The following is an 18,243-nucleotide window of genomic DNA, read 5'->3' on the forward strand; positions in this document are numbered from 1 at the left end:
AATCTGACCTGCCCACCTCTACCGAGTGAGAGGATCAAGTGCAATAATGTGGGTCAAAGAATATGAACATTATAAAGTGCTGGGCAAATGAATGTAGCACACTCAGATTATTGATTTAATTAAAATTTGAAACTAGTCTCTGGCTCCTGTCTAAGCAGCAAGACTGTCCTTGAGGAGAATCAGGCGTTTTCCTAGCAAGTCACTTGCCCTTCCCAAGGACTTTGCCGAGCTAGGAAAGAATAGCCCAGGGTGGCAGAGAACGTAACCTGGCATTGAGGAATCTGCCCTGCCTGCCAGTGCAGAGATCCCGCTCTGCATCCAGAAGGACGTTTTCTATTTGTCCATCCCATAATTGGATTCACAGCTGAGTTATAAATGGCAAAATCAAACGCAGATGTTAGTGCTGTGTGGTGTTGCTTCTTTAACTTTCTCTCGGGCAGCTGAGAGGACTGAGGCCAGCTGCTCCGGGCCGAGCTGACGGACATACCTCCTGATTCAGTTCTCGATGCAGTGTTAACCTCGGCAGTAAAACAATCTGCAAACAGCTTTTGGCAATAAAGTGGGTTAATTCATTCAGGACTGAGTACCAAAACATTCAGGCACTTTCCTGCCAGAGTTAGTACGTTTTATTTAAAAACCCCAAAACTTAACCTATTCCCAGAGAGCAGTTTATAAATAGTCTCGTAAAATAATAAACATGAAATAAGTTTCATGAAAACCCATCATATAAGGATCTAGGATGTCCCAGTGTCTAAACAGTTCTGCCTGAATAGTTGTGTCCTTGTAGGTACTTTGTCTCATTTCACTGGACAAATACAGAATCCATTTAGAATCCATTATTTCGCATAATTACAGAGTCCCTTGAGAAGGAGCACGCCTTCTCCTTCAAGATTTAAGCCCTAACCTCCTAAAGACAATTGGAGGAGGTTTCAGTGTGGATGTAAGAGGACAGACTCTGTGTTGTCCTCTGGTTTCAGTGAACTTAAATGCGGTGGATTTCAGTTAAAGAAAAGTTCTCTGCCATGTCTTCCTCTATTTAAAGCAAAAGTAGAAATAATGGCAAATATTCTTCTAAGGATTTTAGAAGAAGGGATTGGTAAAGGTCACCAAGAAGGCTTAAGCCGTTTCTACAAGCTGTGAAAGGGCTGTTAACCGAGCGTTGAGAGGCGGGTCCAGGAAGAGCTGCTCTGGGAAGCGGTCTCCCTGAAGATGTGGCCGCAGGCCTGGCAGCCTCCTTCCTCGAGGGCTGTAGCCCTGAGAGAGTGAGGTTTCTTATATGTTGTTTTCAATCTCCCTGGAAAATGTACATTTTCTGTTTCATATTGTTGTCAGAAAATCACCATCTCTCTCTCTCTTATGACTATCAAGGTTTTTTTTTTGAAACGTACATACATAAATGAGTTTAATTAAGCCACGAGTCTCTAACACTTTTGTCTGATGTGAACGTATCTTCAGTTTATTAAGGGGAAACCTGATTTGCTTTCCAGGCATTCATTTTCCAGCTAATTATTTCCAGAAACACATGTTATTCCACAGAGCAAGGTACCAGAACTTCATAAATATTTGATTAAATATGAAATCCCACGGAATCAAATTATCAGTCTGTGTGAAGTACCTCTCAGGGTGATATAAAGTGGGAAATCTAACTTATTTGTGTAACATAACCCAGAAGTTTTTTCCCCCCTGTTGTTCTGTTATCTGTCTTGTTCAGCTTTTCCCTTTATTTTTTTCCCAGTTCTTTCACATTTATTTGTTAGAACACAAAGTTTATTCTGTCTGTATTCATCCCCCACAGGTGCTTGTTAAAAATGTTTTTTCACTTGTGTCCTCTGTTTTTACTTATATCATCTTTCACTTTACTGTGTGTGGGACATGGTTTCTCACGTACTCATGTGCCATTAAAGATGCAGTATTAACAAATTGGCTTTTGTAAAGTGTCAGTATTTGCATTTATTTTGAAAACCTTAAGGCAGCCTTGCAAAAAAGTACTAAAACTGTACTAGCCCTTAAAAATGGTTTGCTCTACTCACCTGGCATAGATGACTAAATGTTTGGTGTGCTCACCAGGTAATTTGCTCCTAACTGGTAGTTCTTTGTAAAGACGAAATCTTTTTCTCCCACAATACAGATAATCGTCGAGGAGTATTGTTATGCCTGTGTTCCGATTTGTTGTGGAGGGAAGCAGTATGGTGCAGAATTCTCCATCTTCAGTTTATTTGCCTTCTGCCTTAGGACTGAGAATGATTCACTCACTGCTCCCTACCTCAGTGTCCCTGTTTTTATTTTTTTATTTTTTTTGCTGAGGAAGATTTGCCCTGAGCTAACATCTGTGCCACTCTTCCTGTACTTTTTAGTATGTGGGCCGCCAGCATAGCATGGCCACTAACAGTGTGGTGTAGGTCTGTCCTCGTAACCGAATCCCAGGACACTGAAGCAGAGCGTGCTGAACTTAACACTGGCCACCGGGGCTGGCCCAGTGTCCTTGATTTTATAGACCCATCCTCTCCCAACTGTTTTAGCTCCCTGATTTTGCTAGTGTCAGTAAAAAATGGATGATTGCTGCTGTTGAATGCAGTTGCTGTATATACCTGGAAACCACTGCATCTCTACTGGCCTGTTCCTATGTAATCTTTGCATAATGTTATCCTTCTCTCTCTTCCATTTCCCTATCACCAACCCCTATAGAGTCGGGATATAAGCCCAGAAGAGATAGATTTAAAGAATGAACCTTGGTATAAATTCTTTTCGGAATTGGAGTTTGGGAAACCGGTAAGTTTAATAGCTTCAGTGGTTATAGACACCTTTTAAAATAATGCTGTTGATGCATTGTTGCTGCTAAAGAATCAGATCTATTCGTAAGGAATTCAGGAAGTGGGGAGCAGCCGTGTCAGACGTCCATGGTGGGCTCGTCCATTTCTCACTACAACCTGTAAGCTTTCCATTGTGTTACTTCACCAAGAAAGGCCAGTGAGCTCTGAAAGTATTTCTTGCCAGAAGATCCCAGGGAGACATGACTAAATCATTTCTTGTCTTAGGACCTCCCACCACTAGCAATAATTATCACCCGCCTTGTGAATGGCATTATTTCAGCCATTGGTTCAGCTCTGTGACCAAAGTCTTTATGGCATCCTGAAGACAAGCAGGAAAATGCATTACCCCCTGAGAAGACCAGCAGTGTCACTGCTTTAAATAGAAGTTTTGAAATTACACGTGCAAGGCAAGTGCTTAGCAGGCCAAAAAGTGCCTCTCTGTGTAGATGTGATCCACGAACTCAAACCCATTACAGGTGACTCTTAGGGAACGATTTCTATGAATTAGGATAATATTTACCAACATTTGACATGAGAGTTAGGAATTCTGGCAAATTTAGTGTTCAGCCTACTCTTCTGCAGCTTCCCTGTGATGTGTCTAAGTTGGCTTTGGTACAAACTGAATTTTGGTACTTAAAGGAGGATTTTCTTAGGCCCGCACCTGAATGAGTATCAAACAGAAGGGAGAATTGACCTCATTTTTCCACTGGAGGTGATTGGAAACTGACTTTAAAACTCCAGTTACTTTAAAGTCTTAATTATTACAGCTGCAAAAAGAATTTACAGGTGGAGGGAGATTAAGTGTATAAAAATAAAACATTTCGTTAGATGTTTGTGTGAGACTTTAAGCACTGAATCCAGCATTTGAATCACTATGATTTAGAAGGATAGTTTTGTTTGCAGATGGGAATTAACTTTATAGTTCAGTAAAATGTTAAATTCCATTGTGTATATTTTTCATTAAGATGAAGACAAAGAGAAATTAAGCTGATGCTCTGGAATTAGGAATTTGATTTAGCTATGCTGAGCTTTGTTTGAAAGTTGAGGTATTTCGGAGTTAGGAGCACCTGGCTTGCAAACAACCTGCTTGTAGGAACAGGCGTTTCTCCCGTCCTGCCCCTCCTAGACACTGTCTGCTGGTGCGGCTAAGCTGTCATGGATGAACAGCGCCACCTACTGACCAGTGGCGGGGGAAGCATCTAACCTGAAGTCTGCGCCATCTCCTCCCCTCCCCAAATCTTTGAAGACCTCCCTTCTCCTTTCTCTCCCTTTTTTCCCTGCTGTCCGTCATTCAGACATCAAGGAAGTCTACCGCAGGCAATCTTTTCCATGTGCAAATAGTTAACAATATCCTAACCCTTTTCCTTTTCTTCTTTTTCTTAAAACCTGCCCAATTATCTCACAAAAACTTCTGTTAATATGTGTAATTCCCCTCCCCCTCAAAAAAAGACCATGATTGATATATGTAATAGTAATGCCATACTTTCATCAGGGAGAGTAAAAGGTATTAGCTTTAAATTATGCATAAAAAGAGTCTGTGCCATTGGTTTTTGAAGTCCCTTTCAGAATCCACAAATTTCTAGTCATCTCCTCATTTGCTGAATAAATTAATTTTATCTGAAATATCAGCTTTTAGGAAACATTATGAAACAATATTTTCTAATTAATCGTGATTGGTTTGTTTTACTAAATCTAACATTGCAAATAATTCCATTTTTGTTAGCAATGGACAATCTTTCAGTCCCAGCAAACAATAAATAGGTTCTGTGAAGAGCTCAGTAAATTAACACTGTTTCTACTGGAAACTGTAGTCTGGACACCACACGACCAATCCAAATAAATGTTGAGAACACAGTCCCTTTGTGTATTGGGACCTTCCTATAATTTGTATCCCGACCCTGTTGTTCTGCTTCTTAATTATTTAAAGACTTAGAGATGCTTTTCCAAAATGGCATTTTCCCTGAAGACATGTGTGTTGCTTCCATAGACCTTAGAGTCCTTCTTAAATGGGACTACTACTTATTGTGTAGCTCTTTTCAAGTAATAAAAGATAATACTTTTGAAGACTTGCCAAAATAACTTAGTCAATGCCCATATCCTGAGGAACAGTGTTAAGATGAACAGTTCCTTACGGTCTGAGGCATCCTAAGGGTGGGCTTGTTATCTAGTTGAACCAGGCTGATGACTGGACGTTACTCCCAAGGTTTGGGAAGAAGGTGGAGTGGGGAGAAAGGTTTTCTTCTCTCCTACCCCAATCACTTTAGACCATAAAAGAGTAAGAGACATAAATAAAAGTGGTGTAAACCATGGGAGTTGTTTGGGAAGGTTTTTCAGTCGTTCAGAAGCACAATGAAATTAAAACTACTAAATCATGTGAATCATCATTTCTACTTTTGATTCCACACCACCTCAGGGCCCCCCCACCCAGTGAGTAAAGCCTGTCAGAACTGTGACGCGAGACGTCTACCTTAACTCCTTTCTTCCTCAGCCCCTTCACTTAAAGGCCCCCCAGAATGAGCTGAGAATTCAGCAAGATCCTGACTGTAATGCCTTTTAGCTCTAATAAGTCGTTGTAGAATATCAAATAATTGAAGACTCCAGAGACCATTTTGGGGAGTATTATTTAAAACCAATTTAATTTAATTTGTAAACACTGTCTTAGTTTTCTGCAGTAAAGACATGAGTAGGGTACCATGAGTGGCTTGAAAAAGTCTGCTTCTGCAGATGAACGATCCAGATGAAAGTGTATTAAGTGTTTAAAGATGAGTGATAATTGTTAATAGCACTTACTTACAAATTGCAGAACGTACATATGCAGAGCTGACATTACTGACCTGTTGCTGTCAGTGTTGAACTTACCTTGGAATCAGATTGCTTTTCTTTTGCAAATTCGTTACAAAGAGCCTGAGTGTCAACTTTTTCTTCCTTTTCCTCCTCTAATTTTTACAGAAATTGATATGATTTCTATAAGTAAGCTCAAGGCAAAATGTCACAATGTAAACCAGTTTGAATGCTTCCACAGAGTTGGTTATCATGAAATTTGTACAAAATTCTAAGAGCTATTAATGATCTCTTCTTCGCAGAGGTCATTGTATAAGAAGTTTCAAGTCTAAGTAGGCAGAACAAGAAGGTCTGCTTGGCCGGAGAGAGGTGCCAGAGTTAGAAGTGACTTGTAACTTCTGGATGTCCTACCCTCTGAGCCCCTCCCTCATTAAACTTATGACAGTCCTCCTGGCAGATTTCTGTCTCAGGAATGCAGCTCTAATTCTAACGTGAAGAATTAAAGGAGAAAAGAAAAATAACCTTGCAGTCTGCTGTTTAAATTCAAAGTATAAACTCTGTCCTCTGGGGGAGATGGGAGGTATGGCTCTAGCAGTAGCCATGTTATCAAAGTCTAGTTAAACTGTAAAACGACATGTTAAAATTGTCTAGTGGAATTGTCTAGTTATACAGTGCAATATTTAACACCCATTTTGTACGTGGATTTCATTGCCACAAACCATAGAAAGCATATTTAGTTTAATTTACCCTCCATTGGCCAAATCTCCAAATTCACACATTGATTAACACATAATGAATTTTACAGTGGAGAAGATTGCTTCAATCTTCTGATGTATCCACTTATATAGAATCTCAGTGTCAGTCTTAGTTTGAAAAGAACAATGAGGAGTTGAGAAGGTTCTATTTTTGTTCAAATTGGTGTCAATGGTTTTTTTCCCCTTTTTCCTTAAGTTTTCAATATTTAGAGTCCAACAATGATTTACTCTTGAGACACAGACATAGAAACAAACTTCCCAGTTAATGTTTCCAGCTCCCAAGTTCTGCAGGGTCCCTAGGCGGCCTCCTTGGGTGGCCGAGCGTCCGCCCCTTTGCTTTGAGTTCACTTTCCTGTGTTGATATGGTTCTCCTAGTGTGCCCCTCTTTGTTTGAGCCAGTCTCCGTGTTTGTCTTTATGTCTTTATGCTCATTTCTTCATTTCCTCCTCTGCTTCCCGTCAGCCTCCCAAAAAGATATGGGATTATACTCCTGGAGACTGCTCTATCCTTCCTAGAGAGGATAGAAAGGTAATTCCTCCGTGCCTCCTCCGTGGGCTGTGTGTGTGCTCTCTAGCCTGGTTAGTGTGAGTGTGTTGTGGGGTTTTTGTGTTATCACTTTTTTTTTTTAACTTAATAACATTTCTTTTTGGCTTGATGATAAAATTATTTAACAAAGTCTCTAAGACTTACACTAATGTCTAGAGGTTTTTAAAGCAATGACTTATTCTTCTGACATATAGTATTTGTCACAGTCACCATACTCTGAAAAGAGAGAAAATAGGTATTTCCCTAAAGGTAGGTTTTTGTGGTATTTGTAGCTCCTCTCTTTAGCAAGTAGCATTAGAGTTTTCAAGCTCCGATAACTTCAGGATTTATTTGATATGCCTAATGTTGCATTCCCTGTTTTCCTGTCTTTAACTAATTTTTAGTGAGCCCTTTGTGTTTGAGTCATGCCATCTTTGCCTTATTAATGTGTAACACTAAACAAATTCATTTTTCAAACTTAACCTTCCATTCTTCCTGCCTTTCCTCTAAACTAAAACGTTCTTTCCCATCTTTTCTTTCTTGAACCAGACTAACCTAGAAAAAGATCTCAACCTCTGCCAGACAGAGTTAGAGGCAGATTTAGAAAAAATGGAGACGCTTAATAAAACACCCAGTGCAGAGCTGGCCCAGGTATTTCCCCGCTTTTCTCCTGCCGTCCGTTCTTTTTCAAGCTCTGTTTTATTTTCTTCGTTGTTCTCTGCTTTTTGATGTAGCTGAGGTGATAAACGGTGCTGCTGGTTATTTTTAAGCTGCATGGCTTTCTGACTTGCGTTGTAGATTCCTCTTCCCCTGACTTAATTTTTGCTTGGATTTCTTTTGAGGTTGGCATCTTCCTTAAAGGGGATTTTTCAAATATATGCAGAGTGGCTGGTGATTTAAACTGCTCCCCCGCCTTCTTATTCTCTTTCTCTGCTTTCAGAGGGTGACTCTTTTAACTTCCCTTCCTTCCCCTCAGTATACCTTCTCTGAATTTTCAGGGAGCCATATTTTGGGCAATTCCCTTGTTTTTTTTTGTTTTTTTTTTTTTGCAGCCCTGGGAGATACCAACCTCAGAGATCATTTTCAAAAACACAGCAGTGGTGATCTGAGTGCCTCTTATGTGCCTGGCACTGTCAGAGTAATAGTATTTGTAATTTCAAAGGTCAGAAGGTTCTCAATGAAAAAATGTGCTCCAGAGGCCAGACAGCCTGGCCGCAAGCAAGCATTTGAAACTCAACCTGCACTGATATTTTTAAAGGGAGCTGTGTCAAATGTGGTTTATTAAAGGATATGTCAGAAAGAGAGAGAGAGTCCAAGGTAAATGGGTTCCCAAGGGGGGAAAAATCCCCAAATGTTTGGAAAACTGCCCCCAGGGCTCCCTGACAGAACAAAAGAGGCTATTACAAGGAAAGGGGATCTTTACAGAAAATAAAAAAGGAATGCAGACACTGCTGAAGAAGCTAGGAAGGCCCACAAGCTATGGCAGGAAAAGTGGAAAATGCTAATGGGCCGTGTTATACTTAAGCAGAGCTAAGACACGGAGGGCCAGACCACCAGCATGAGTGGTTTGGGTACGAATAGTCATGAGTGCCAGAGACTCAAACCAGGGCAGGGGCAAAAAATACCAGGGGATTACGGCAGCAGCCAGGGGGCCTGGGTAGGAGGGTCAGAAGCCAGGGAACTGCGGGCACATCAGGGGAGTTGGGGTTCAGAAATCCAGGGTCACTGAAGGAGGGGGCAGCCAGCAGTTCCTTCAGAACTTGGAGGAGGCACAAACGGGGAGCCAGAGTGCACGCAATCAAGGCAGTAGGTGATGGGGCGGGGAAAGTGGGGGCGGAGTTTCCAACCAGGGTGGAGTCTGGAACCAGCTGTAGCCCCTGTGGGACTGAAGGTTTGAGCTGGTTCTACAGTGAGAACTGTGCCTGCAGGTAAGTCCTAACGTGAGCTGGGCAGGACGGGAGCACTGAGGTTACAGGTCAGCCAAAAATGAATCGGGGCACTTTTCAAAGTAGTCTAAAATAACAAGAGTGGTTCTGTGACACATGTGAGGAGGAAAGGCAGCTAGAGAGGCAGGGAGGCAGCTGAACTAACTGCAGCCTCCCTGAGGGCGGAGATGGCTGCTGGTGCTAGACCCCTGCCTGGGGCAGGATGGGCACAGAGAAGTGTCTGATGCATAAATGAATCGTCTTCCTGTTGCTTCAGATACCTGTTGTCCATTTGTCCCAGATATGTTTGAGACACGCTGAGGGAGCTTCTAAATCACACAATAAATGGACTTTGCCTTCAGAATCATGATAGTTTAGTCACACTTCTAAATAAAGGATCTCCAGCAGTACACAGCAGTGCCTGCTAAGAGCTGAATGAATGGTATAAGCTGTAAGTACCAGGAGAAAGAGAAATCTTGAGGAAAATCAGGGAGACTTCTCAGAGGAGTTAGCTGAGATCTTAAAGGATGGATGGAACTTAGGTACATGGTGAAAGTAGGGGGCAGCCATTTAAGATACGGAAAAGAGCACAGAAGTGAATATGTTTAGGATGTATTTAAGGAATCAAGTAGATGAATTCAGCTGTAATAGAAGATTTGGGGTGGCAATAGTGGGAGGTAGGTCTGGGAAAGAGGGTTGACCGTGGATTGTAGAGGCTCAGAAAATATGTTTAAGGAGATGATTGATTTTGCCCTCAGACCATTGATGTAATTCAGGAAGTGTTTTAGGAAGGTTAGTGTCATCACTCTGGACAGGCTGAATTAAAAGGAAAACTTCCATTTGGTGGTTGAGAGGGCAAGAACGCTACTGTGGTAGTCCAGGCATGTAGTAATAAGAGGCCCTACTCCAGGGCACCAGCATGAAGGGAAAGGAAGAGTAGATGAGAGAGGGATCTCAGAGGAAATTGCAATGGGAAATTTTAACTAATTTGTGCGAAGAGCAAAGAATTGGGGGATGGGATGGAGACAAAGACAACTCTAGGATTTTGGCTAGGAACATGGAAGAATGGAGACATCAGTATGTCACATAAGAAAGATGGGGAGAAAAATCATTGCAGAAGTAAGATGAAGGAATTTGCTTTAGATAGTTATTTTTGAGGGACTGGTTGGATATCACAGAATATCCAGTAGACAGTTGGAAATATAGGACTTAGGTTTCCTGAGAGAGGCAGGGGCTTACAAAGTCAATTGGAGTCACCTGAAGAGAAGTGATAGTTGACATACTGGGAGCAGATGAAGACACCTGACCTAGAGTAGATGTAAAATTCATTCATGTTGAGACAAAGGATGAGAGACCAACAACTACCCATTGGGATGCTGGATGACATGGAAGAGAAGGGGAGAGTCAGAGAAAGAAGAGTTCAGAGAGGTAGGAGGAAAAGTGAGTGATGGAGCAAGAGGAGAAAGTATAAGAACTGCCCACTGCTCCAGAGAGGTCCCGAAAGATAGACTCCAAGGACAGGTCCATGGATTTGATAACCAAGAGGCTTCTAAAGACTTTGGAGGTTGCTGGGTGCGCAGTTGATGGGACCTAGAATATGTGGTGAGGAATTAGGGGATCCCCCAGGGGTACAGCACTGATCGAAAGATGTGCTCAGGAAGGAAAGGGGTGGGATGTTCCCAGAGGACCCAGCAGGGTTTTGCAAAAGGAGTTCCAAGACGAAGACAGGGGCATCACCCTCAAAAGTAGATGAAGACCCAGAATGGGACATGTGCCAAGGGTGGGAGACTCCAGGAGAGGATGGGCAGGAGAGACCAGTGCAGGCAAAAGGACTTGGGAGGATGAATGCAGAGATTAGAGCGGAGCCTTCTCTGAGGAATAATGGGGGAGGAGAGGGGGCAGAGGTGCCCTCAGAAATGAAAGGACCCAGCAGGCTGAGGGCCAGGTGAGTGAGCCCTGATGAAGTTGCCTCCCCTCCTGTCATCTCTTCCTCCCTGTTTCACAATCTCTTCCTTTTCTTTCTCCTGGTGTTTCTCTCCTTTTCCCAAATATCTCTCCTCCTTCAGATAGCTTGTTTTCTTTGAAATGGTCATTAATAGGATAGGAGTACCTTTAAAAGTTGACTTTTTCATGGATTTATTCAACTAGCACATTATTTTTAAAAACAAGTATATTGAGCCCTTTGCCTTTTTCTCTCCACGACAACAACAGAAACCCTAAACTACATAATTATGTTGCTGTATCTCTGCATGGAGCTCTTGTTTAATTGTTTTCTTCCTTTTGCATCGTGGCCTGTAATTTTATACAATGTTCCCCCACTCATGCTGAAGTGATCATTAATAGGTTTTGTGAAACTGTATTTCTCCCCATTTCCACACTTCTGAATCTGCAGGGGTAAACAAATTATCTAAATATATTATGGTCTTTTCAAATGTGTTTCTGTTCATTCTGCACCTAAAGTGTCGGGTGACCCTCTCTCTGGATGTGGCATCTGGGGCGCATGAAGGGGTCTGTGGTGGGCTAGGCAGGGGGTGGTCTGAGGCCTGGGGATAAGCTGGTGGAGGCTGTGCTGTCCATGTCACTAATGCATGTTGCCCATATGGTGGGCCAAGCCACCTAATGGGCCTGCGACTGAAGATAAATATAATGAGTGGGCCATCTCCTCACCCACCCGGAGAGCTTGGCTGCAGCCACTGGGAGGCAGAAGGCCAGAGTGTGAGAGAGGCCGCTTGCCCAGAAATCCTCCCAGAGAAAGAGCACCGCCCTCCACAAGCACTGAGACCTTTCCAGCCAGGCTCCCTGTCTCCCAGAGGTCTTTTATCTAAATTAGGAAAGGAAAGGGACTTCTCTCTTTGACCCCTTGGCTTGAAATATCTGAGTCAAAGTAAATCATCTACACTCTTTTTTTTTGTTTTTTGACATTTACAGAGCTCAGCAGTCAGCCCCACTCCGGAAATTTCTTCAGAGCCTCCTGGATAGTAAGTTGCCACTCTGTTTACATGGCTTAATGTATGAGATGTCAGAAATGGGGAGAGGCTTGTGTTTTGGACCCAAGTGTACGTTATTCGTAGCAGTCTAGTAGCTTCGAATGATGTACAGTTTGGTAATAAGTAGCAGTTTAATTGTAGTCTTCTAATGATTTCTCTTCTGTTTTCGCCTCCTCTTCCAAATTAATTTTGTGATGCTTCCTTTGATAAGCTTGTCGCGGTGTTGGCATCTTTACCTTTAGAATGTGGGTTTATTTGTCTGAGTGTAGAATCAAAGTTGTCATTGGCGGGTTCTTGGAGGGAGGGCGTGTGCGACTGAGACGGCGCATCTGGTATCGGGGTGGGGGAATGGGGGCCTGGGTCCTGGGCTGGATTGTCACGGGGACAGATGGGACCAAGGGGGTCTCACTTGTCTGATTCTCAGAGATGTGGCTTTATTTTCCCAGACCAATCCTAGGATTCTGCCTGGATGGTGTGTGCACGCCTCACTCATTTCTTCCTGGTGTAACCACCAGCTTCCTTTCCCCCTCTCCAAAGCATCCTGAGTCCTCTTTCAGGGTACTTGTCTCAGTACTTTGCCATGTGGCTGTTATCCCAGCTGAAAATGTTTCAGTGCTGCTCCTCCCTCTGGCATACATGGTAAATAGCAAGCATTTTAGCTTGTATAAACAGGTGCTGACTGGGCCTTCCTAGCCCCTGTCTCACGTTAGTGGTTCTTATGGCACTTATTTCTCTTGCTGTATACCTGAATTATGCTCTTCTGCTTTTAGAACTGCTATAAATTATAATAAATTCCTTGAGGGCAATCTCCATAGTGTCTGGTGCACCCAGTAATTTGGGAGCTTGTTCAGGTAGGAGTGTCTCCACATCTTATCACGTCTATAGCTCATTCTTTGAAATAGGACAAGGAGGAAAGGTACAACTCTTACCTTTTCTGTTTGGGTTGGGTAAATCCACAATGAGCACAGTTCATCTGTTCAAATAGAAGCTTGACTTGGTCAGAATGCTGAGTTTGTGGATCTTTTGGGCAAATGTTATGATCACTTGAGCATGTCCTACCTAGCTGGCCAGAGAAGGCGTTTTTGCAAGAGAAGTTTCATTTGAAAGTCAGTCAGCTGGGATTTGGGTATTTCAGTGGAAAACTGGAAAAACCTTAATCCTTTTAGGGTAGTGACCAAATCTCTAGCTAGATCCATTCTGTTAATTTTTCTTTTATAAATATGTGTATTAGTGATTATGATTAATATACCCCAGAGCATAAGAAGAAATTAAGAAGATGTAATAGGACAGCAGCTAGAGGAAAAATTACCTGGCTTAGAGGCCAGTTCCATCCTGGAAAAGGCCAGGTATAAAGTCTCTTGTACTCACTGTGGGGTTGGTGATCAGGCCACCAGTATGACAGAGAGGCATCAAAGCTCAGAAGAACCATTGAGACCACCTCCCCTTTCTCCCTCCACTCTGGGCTCTGACGCTCACTCTCTTAAGGAGCTGGTTGAGCTGTGCCTTCAGCTCCAAGGATGGCAAGTCACAGGTCCTCTAGGTCCTAGAGGTGTGCTTCCAGAGGAGAAGCCCACCAAATGACCTTAGGCGGCGGTAAAGGGCTTCTTCAAGGCCACAGCTCCTAGCACCCTCTCCTTGTCCCCCAGTCCACCTGTTTGTCAGTGACAAACCTTGCCACTTTGACAGTCCTGACTGCCAGTGCCTGTTTGCACCACATCTCTCCCTGCTCCTGCTGTTTTCGGGACTACACAGTGTTAGCCCTGCTGCCTGGTCTCCCCCTCTACCTCCTCACTCCCATCTCCCCAAAATGCACAAGACAGAGGAGGCTGCCTCAGTGGCTGGCTGAGTGAATTCCTTAGCTCTACTGGATCTAAGCACTACGCTAGGTATTATAATAGGAACATAAGATATAATCCCTTAATAGTTTGGGGGGCAAAACACTCCCCAAAATAAGTATTAGTAAATAAGAAGGCAAAGTGAGAAGAGAAAGGAGCTCCCACGGGCTGTCAGAGTTAGAGCACAGGTCTTGAATGAAATGATAACTTTAATGATTTATTGAGAATTTGCTATGTGCCAGGTGCTGTTTTGAGCATCTTATATACTTTACCTCATTTCGTCTTTTCAGCATTCCAGGATCAGGCGTTGTTTTTAATCTCCATTTTATTAGGTGAGGAAACAGGCATGTAAAGGCAGTGTGAGGTCCAAGGTTCCACAGCTGGTACGTGGCAGAGCTATAGCTGGAGTAGGAACAATGAAGTTCTGGGCCAGGGGACTCGTGTGGGCAGTAAACTCTCATCTGCCCCATCCTGATTCATGGGTGGGGAATACATTAACAGAAGGCAGGCTATGATTTACTGTATTTGAATGATTAAAAAACAATGTAAGCAACCATTTGTAATATTGTGTTAGCAGTTAACAGGACTAATGCAAACTGCTTAAAAGAGCAAACTGCTTTCAGACAGTCTGAGTATTTGTGTACATAAAGATATTTGATGTGTTAATTTATCAGGCACTCTTATTTATATCATTGAAATAGATCTCCAAAGACCTCGGTTTTCCAGCCATAGCCTAACTCTCCTGAAATACTCGGTAGGAATAGATGAGTTTTTCTCACCTGCTATTCTACCATTTGGGGATTTTTGAGTAATTCAGGCCTGGTTTTCTCCCACTTTCTTCAAATGGGTAAGGTTTTTCCATATTTGGCATTGATGAGGAGCCAGCCTCAGTGCAGTGCCTGACATGTAGCAAAGTGCGCAATGAATGTTTGCTGAATAAATGAAATGAATGCAGCTATAATCTTCATTGACTAGAATCCAACTCACTTAGCACCGAGACAGGCAGCTTGTAAACTGACTCTGGCTCCTTTCTCTGGGTGGATGGGAATGATGTGTTGACAGAAATATTGGCAAGACGACCCAAGGACTGAAGAAGGAGGAGTCACAGATGGTCCAGGTTGAAAAACTTTGTGGTCACTGGAGAGGCAATGGTGGTGTTTTAAATTCACTTGCATGTCTTCAACAGACTAGAGTTTAGAATTTTATTAACTAACATGATTACATAGCACAATATTAAAAGAACCTGGGAAGTCCTTCTTCTCAAAAAATATATTTGTTATACTTATTATCACAATGTATGTCCAATTTTGTATTTTATTACCCTAGAGTTATCAGATCTATAAATCAGCAGTGTAGACTAATTGCTTAGCATTTCAGCATTGATTAGCACAGGCACGTTCTTTGCCTAACCAAAGAGCTTTACTCTGTTTGGCCAGCAGGTGGCACTCAAGAACAAGCTGCTCTTTAAGAAAACACTTTTTTCCTCTTACTCTAACTTAAGATCAAAACACAAAACACCTGAAGAACTATAGGAACCGTTAAGACTCCCCTGGACCTTAGAAATATGTCAGAAATCTGTGCATATAAGCATTTAATTTTATGGAATCATTTATTCCACTAATATTTATTGATTAACAATGCTGGCACCTGGCATGCAAAGGTTAGTAAGATAAACTGCCTGCTGTCAAGTGGCTCAGAGTGTAATGGGGAGACAGACTTGTAAGTAATCAGAATCCAGTGTGGTAAACGCAGTGCTGGGACCCAGAAAGGAGTAAGCACCTCTGTTTTGTAGGGGAGGAAAGGAAGGCTTTATAGAGGAGCAACAAATAAAAGATGAATAGCAATAATATTATAAATATGAAAAATAAATTTTTTTCATGTGGTACAAAAGGCTATAAGATGAAACTACCCTCTCCAGAGTGTCTAGACACCTTCCCCCAAAGCCACAGTTAAAAACAGTTACTTTTGCGGCTGGCCCCATGGCTGAGTGGTTGAGTTCTCGCGCTCTGCCTCTGCGCCCTGGGGTTTCGCCGGTTCAGATCCGGGTGTGGACATGGCACCGCTTATCAGGCCATGCTGAGGCGGCATCCCACAGAGCACAACCAGAGGCACTCACAACTAGAAAATGCAGCTATGTACTGGGGGGGGTGGGGGGGGCGCTTTGGGGAGAAGAAGAACAGAAAAAGAAAAAAGATTGGCAACAGTTGTTAGCTCAGGTGCCAATCTTAAAAAAAAAAAAAAAAAAAGGCAGTTCGGTTTTTTTTTTCCTGAAAACACCAAATGGTTTTGAACAGTGAATTCTACGAGGCTGGAATTTTTTTGTCTGTTTTTTGTTCCCTGTTGAATCTCCACCCAGGAGAGTGATTGATACTTAATGGGTGCTCAATAAGTATTTGTTGAGTGAATAAAATGAGCAGTGGCGTTCTTTTGAGATTGAGATCTTTTCTAGAAATATCATTGGCAGTGATTTGCAAAGATGATTTGAGGGAGTCAGGGCTGAAGACTGGGGAGTGATTGTGTGTTTGCTGCAGAGGTGTAAGTGAGCAGTGATGAGGGGGTGGCTGGGGAGGAAGAGAGCATAGGGATTAACGTGAGCTGTGTCAGGCACGGGGGTAAGCAGGACTTTGTGACTGATTAAGTTTGGGGAGCAAGGAGACATGTTGGGTTTAAGATGGCTGAGGAACATCTAGGGGGAGATTTCTTGAAGGCAGTTGAATGTATGTGTCTGGAGCTCAAAAGAGGTCTACATAGGTAACAGATTTGAAGGTGGGCAGTCTCACCACGGGTATTAGTTTTACAGGTGAAAGAAATTGAGTCAGAGAAACATTGTTTCCAAGTTTTTAAACAAAGTGCGCTTTGCCTCAGCGGATCCACATTCCTTGTTGGAGTCAGGCTGGAAGGACAGCCTGCCAGGACCCCGCCCGCCTCCTCCAGAGTCCCCCATTAGCACAATTGGAAACAGTTGGCCCCAAGATGATGGCTCTGTTCTCTCACTTCGCTCTTCCAGTGAGTGTGTTTTCATTGAATCTCCTTGGAACTCAGCAGCCAGCTCTGCATCTTAGCCAGAGGGTGAGTTCTCCATAGTGTCTCCTGGCTCGCTCCTTCTGACCTGGGAACTGGCTCAGCACAATCTGCTGAGAGCTGAGCTTCTGGACTCGACCTGTTAAGTCATCAGTAGCTGCCAATCCTGACTGCGCCTTCCTCAGCAAGTCTGCTTGAGGCGTTTCTCATCCTCTCTGATCTATTTGAACAAGGCAAAGATGGGACAACTTAGTGACCTTCTGCAAACGCCTCACCACTCTGGTCCACAGTTTGCCTTTTGGTACAATGCAACAATGTTGTCTTTCTTTCCAACTCTAGGAGATCTGATGGAGATGATACACTTAAAAACATGTTCCAGAGCTTTTAGATACTCTTTTTAAACAAGGAGCACCTGAGTCGCAAAGTGTTACACATCTGGAAAAAACATGTTGGCTTTGGTATCAGAAAGAAAACAATTGGCTATAGCAAATCCATCCTGAGAGGTTTCCTGAGCTCTGGTTTTGTTGTTCTGGTGGGAAAGCAGGAAAAAATGGTGATAATGGATGGACTAAAGCCAGAAAGTGGGGTGGCTGTAGGTGGGAGGTGAGTTCTGACCACTGGTGAGGCAGAGGAGGCATGAGGTCAGGCAGCTGAGGTCACGGCTGAGAGTCGTGACCAAAGTTAGGAGGAACTAGGGAAGATGGGGCTGCAAGTTCTGACTGAAGCTGAGGCACTTCAAAGGACAGCAGGATAGATGCCGCTGTCACAGTCACTCCCCAGTGCTGAGAGAGGTCTGGTAGCCCCACAGCAAGGTGAGCAGGGCTTTAGAGACTGTCCCCTCACAAAATGGACCTCAGTCACCACCCCTGTTGGTTGGCAAGGCTAAAGGACAGCTCTACCTGGATCATTTTTGCGGTTGAGGTCACACAGAAAGGAGAAACATGGGGTTAAACTGAAGGACAAAATCAGAAAATGCAACCAAAAAGAGCGTGGACTGTGAAAGGACAATTTAGAAAAGAGGCAGATTTATTTTTAATTACAAAATTCAAAGGTAAAGCCACGTTAGATGAGCTTTCATTTATTTAAATTGGCATATAGTGCTACAACCTTGCAAGTCAGCGTTAGGGGTCCTCCAGCCCTCCAGCTAAGAGTTGATGACTTTTGTCAATCAGAACCTGGCAGGGGGTGGTTGGGGAGGGTGTCTGTGAGCGTCCTCTGCTGGCAGAAGCAGGAGAGCCACAAGTTGCAAGGGTGGCTTCCCTTGTCCCTAGGCCTGGCCCCCCAGCATGGAAAGCCAAGACTCTTTGTCTCTAGTGGTGGGAGTGGGCACCTCCAGGCAGGGGCCAGGGGCACCAGTAAGGACAGCCAGCCTAAGCCTGGGCCGTCCTATTCCCTGCTGTCTTACTCTTCCACCGTTCTGATGACTCCCTGGTCACCAATGTCAGGAGCTAGGCACCCTAAGTAAATGTGTTATGTGAATTTGAATTTCTAAATGCATAATCTCACAAATCAAGACATATCCTTAATCAGATCATGTGCACCCATTTTACTTTCAGAAACCTTTTATTCATTCAGCAAATATTTATTGAGTCTATCTGTGGACC

At 43.2% G+C, this 18,243-nt stretch overlaps 1 protein-coding gene across 50 annotated transcripts in view; it reads left to right on the plus strand.

Annotated features, from left to right (window-relative positions):
• SORBS1 (sorbin and SH3 domain containing 1) overlaps positions 1-18,243 on the plus strand; it is a 219,134-nt gene that overhangs the window by 159,910 nt on the left and 40,981 nt on the right. For 20 of the 50 annotated variants that reach the window (XM_070486370.1, XM_070486391.1, XM_014858439.3 and 17 more), the window contains 4 exons: positions 2,686-2,769; positions 6,809-6,874; positions 7,421-7,522; positions 11,725-11,774. In XM_070486370.1, the coding sequence (XP_070342471.1) occupies positions 2,686-2,769; positions 6,809-6,874; positions 7,421-7,522; positions 11,725-11,774 (302 nt within the window). The remainder of the gene's footprint in view (positions 1-2,685; positions 2,770-6,808; positions 6,875-7,420; positions 7,523-11,724; positions 11,775-18,243) is intronic. The other 30 variants (XM_044753540.2, XM_070486526.1, XM_070486620.1 and 27 more) reach the window with 3 other exon arrangements.

The sequence above is a fragment of the Equus asinus genome, chromosome 2, assembly GCF_041296235.1.
Source record: "Equus asinus isolate D_3611 breed Donkey chromosome 2, EquAss-T2T_v2, whole genome shotgun sequence".
Lineage (NCBI taxonomy): Eukaryota > Metazoa > Chordata > Mammalia > Perissodactyla > Equidae > Equus > Equus asinus.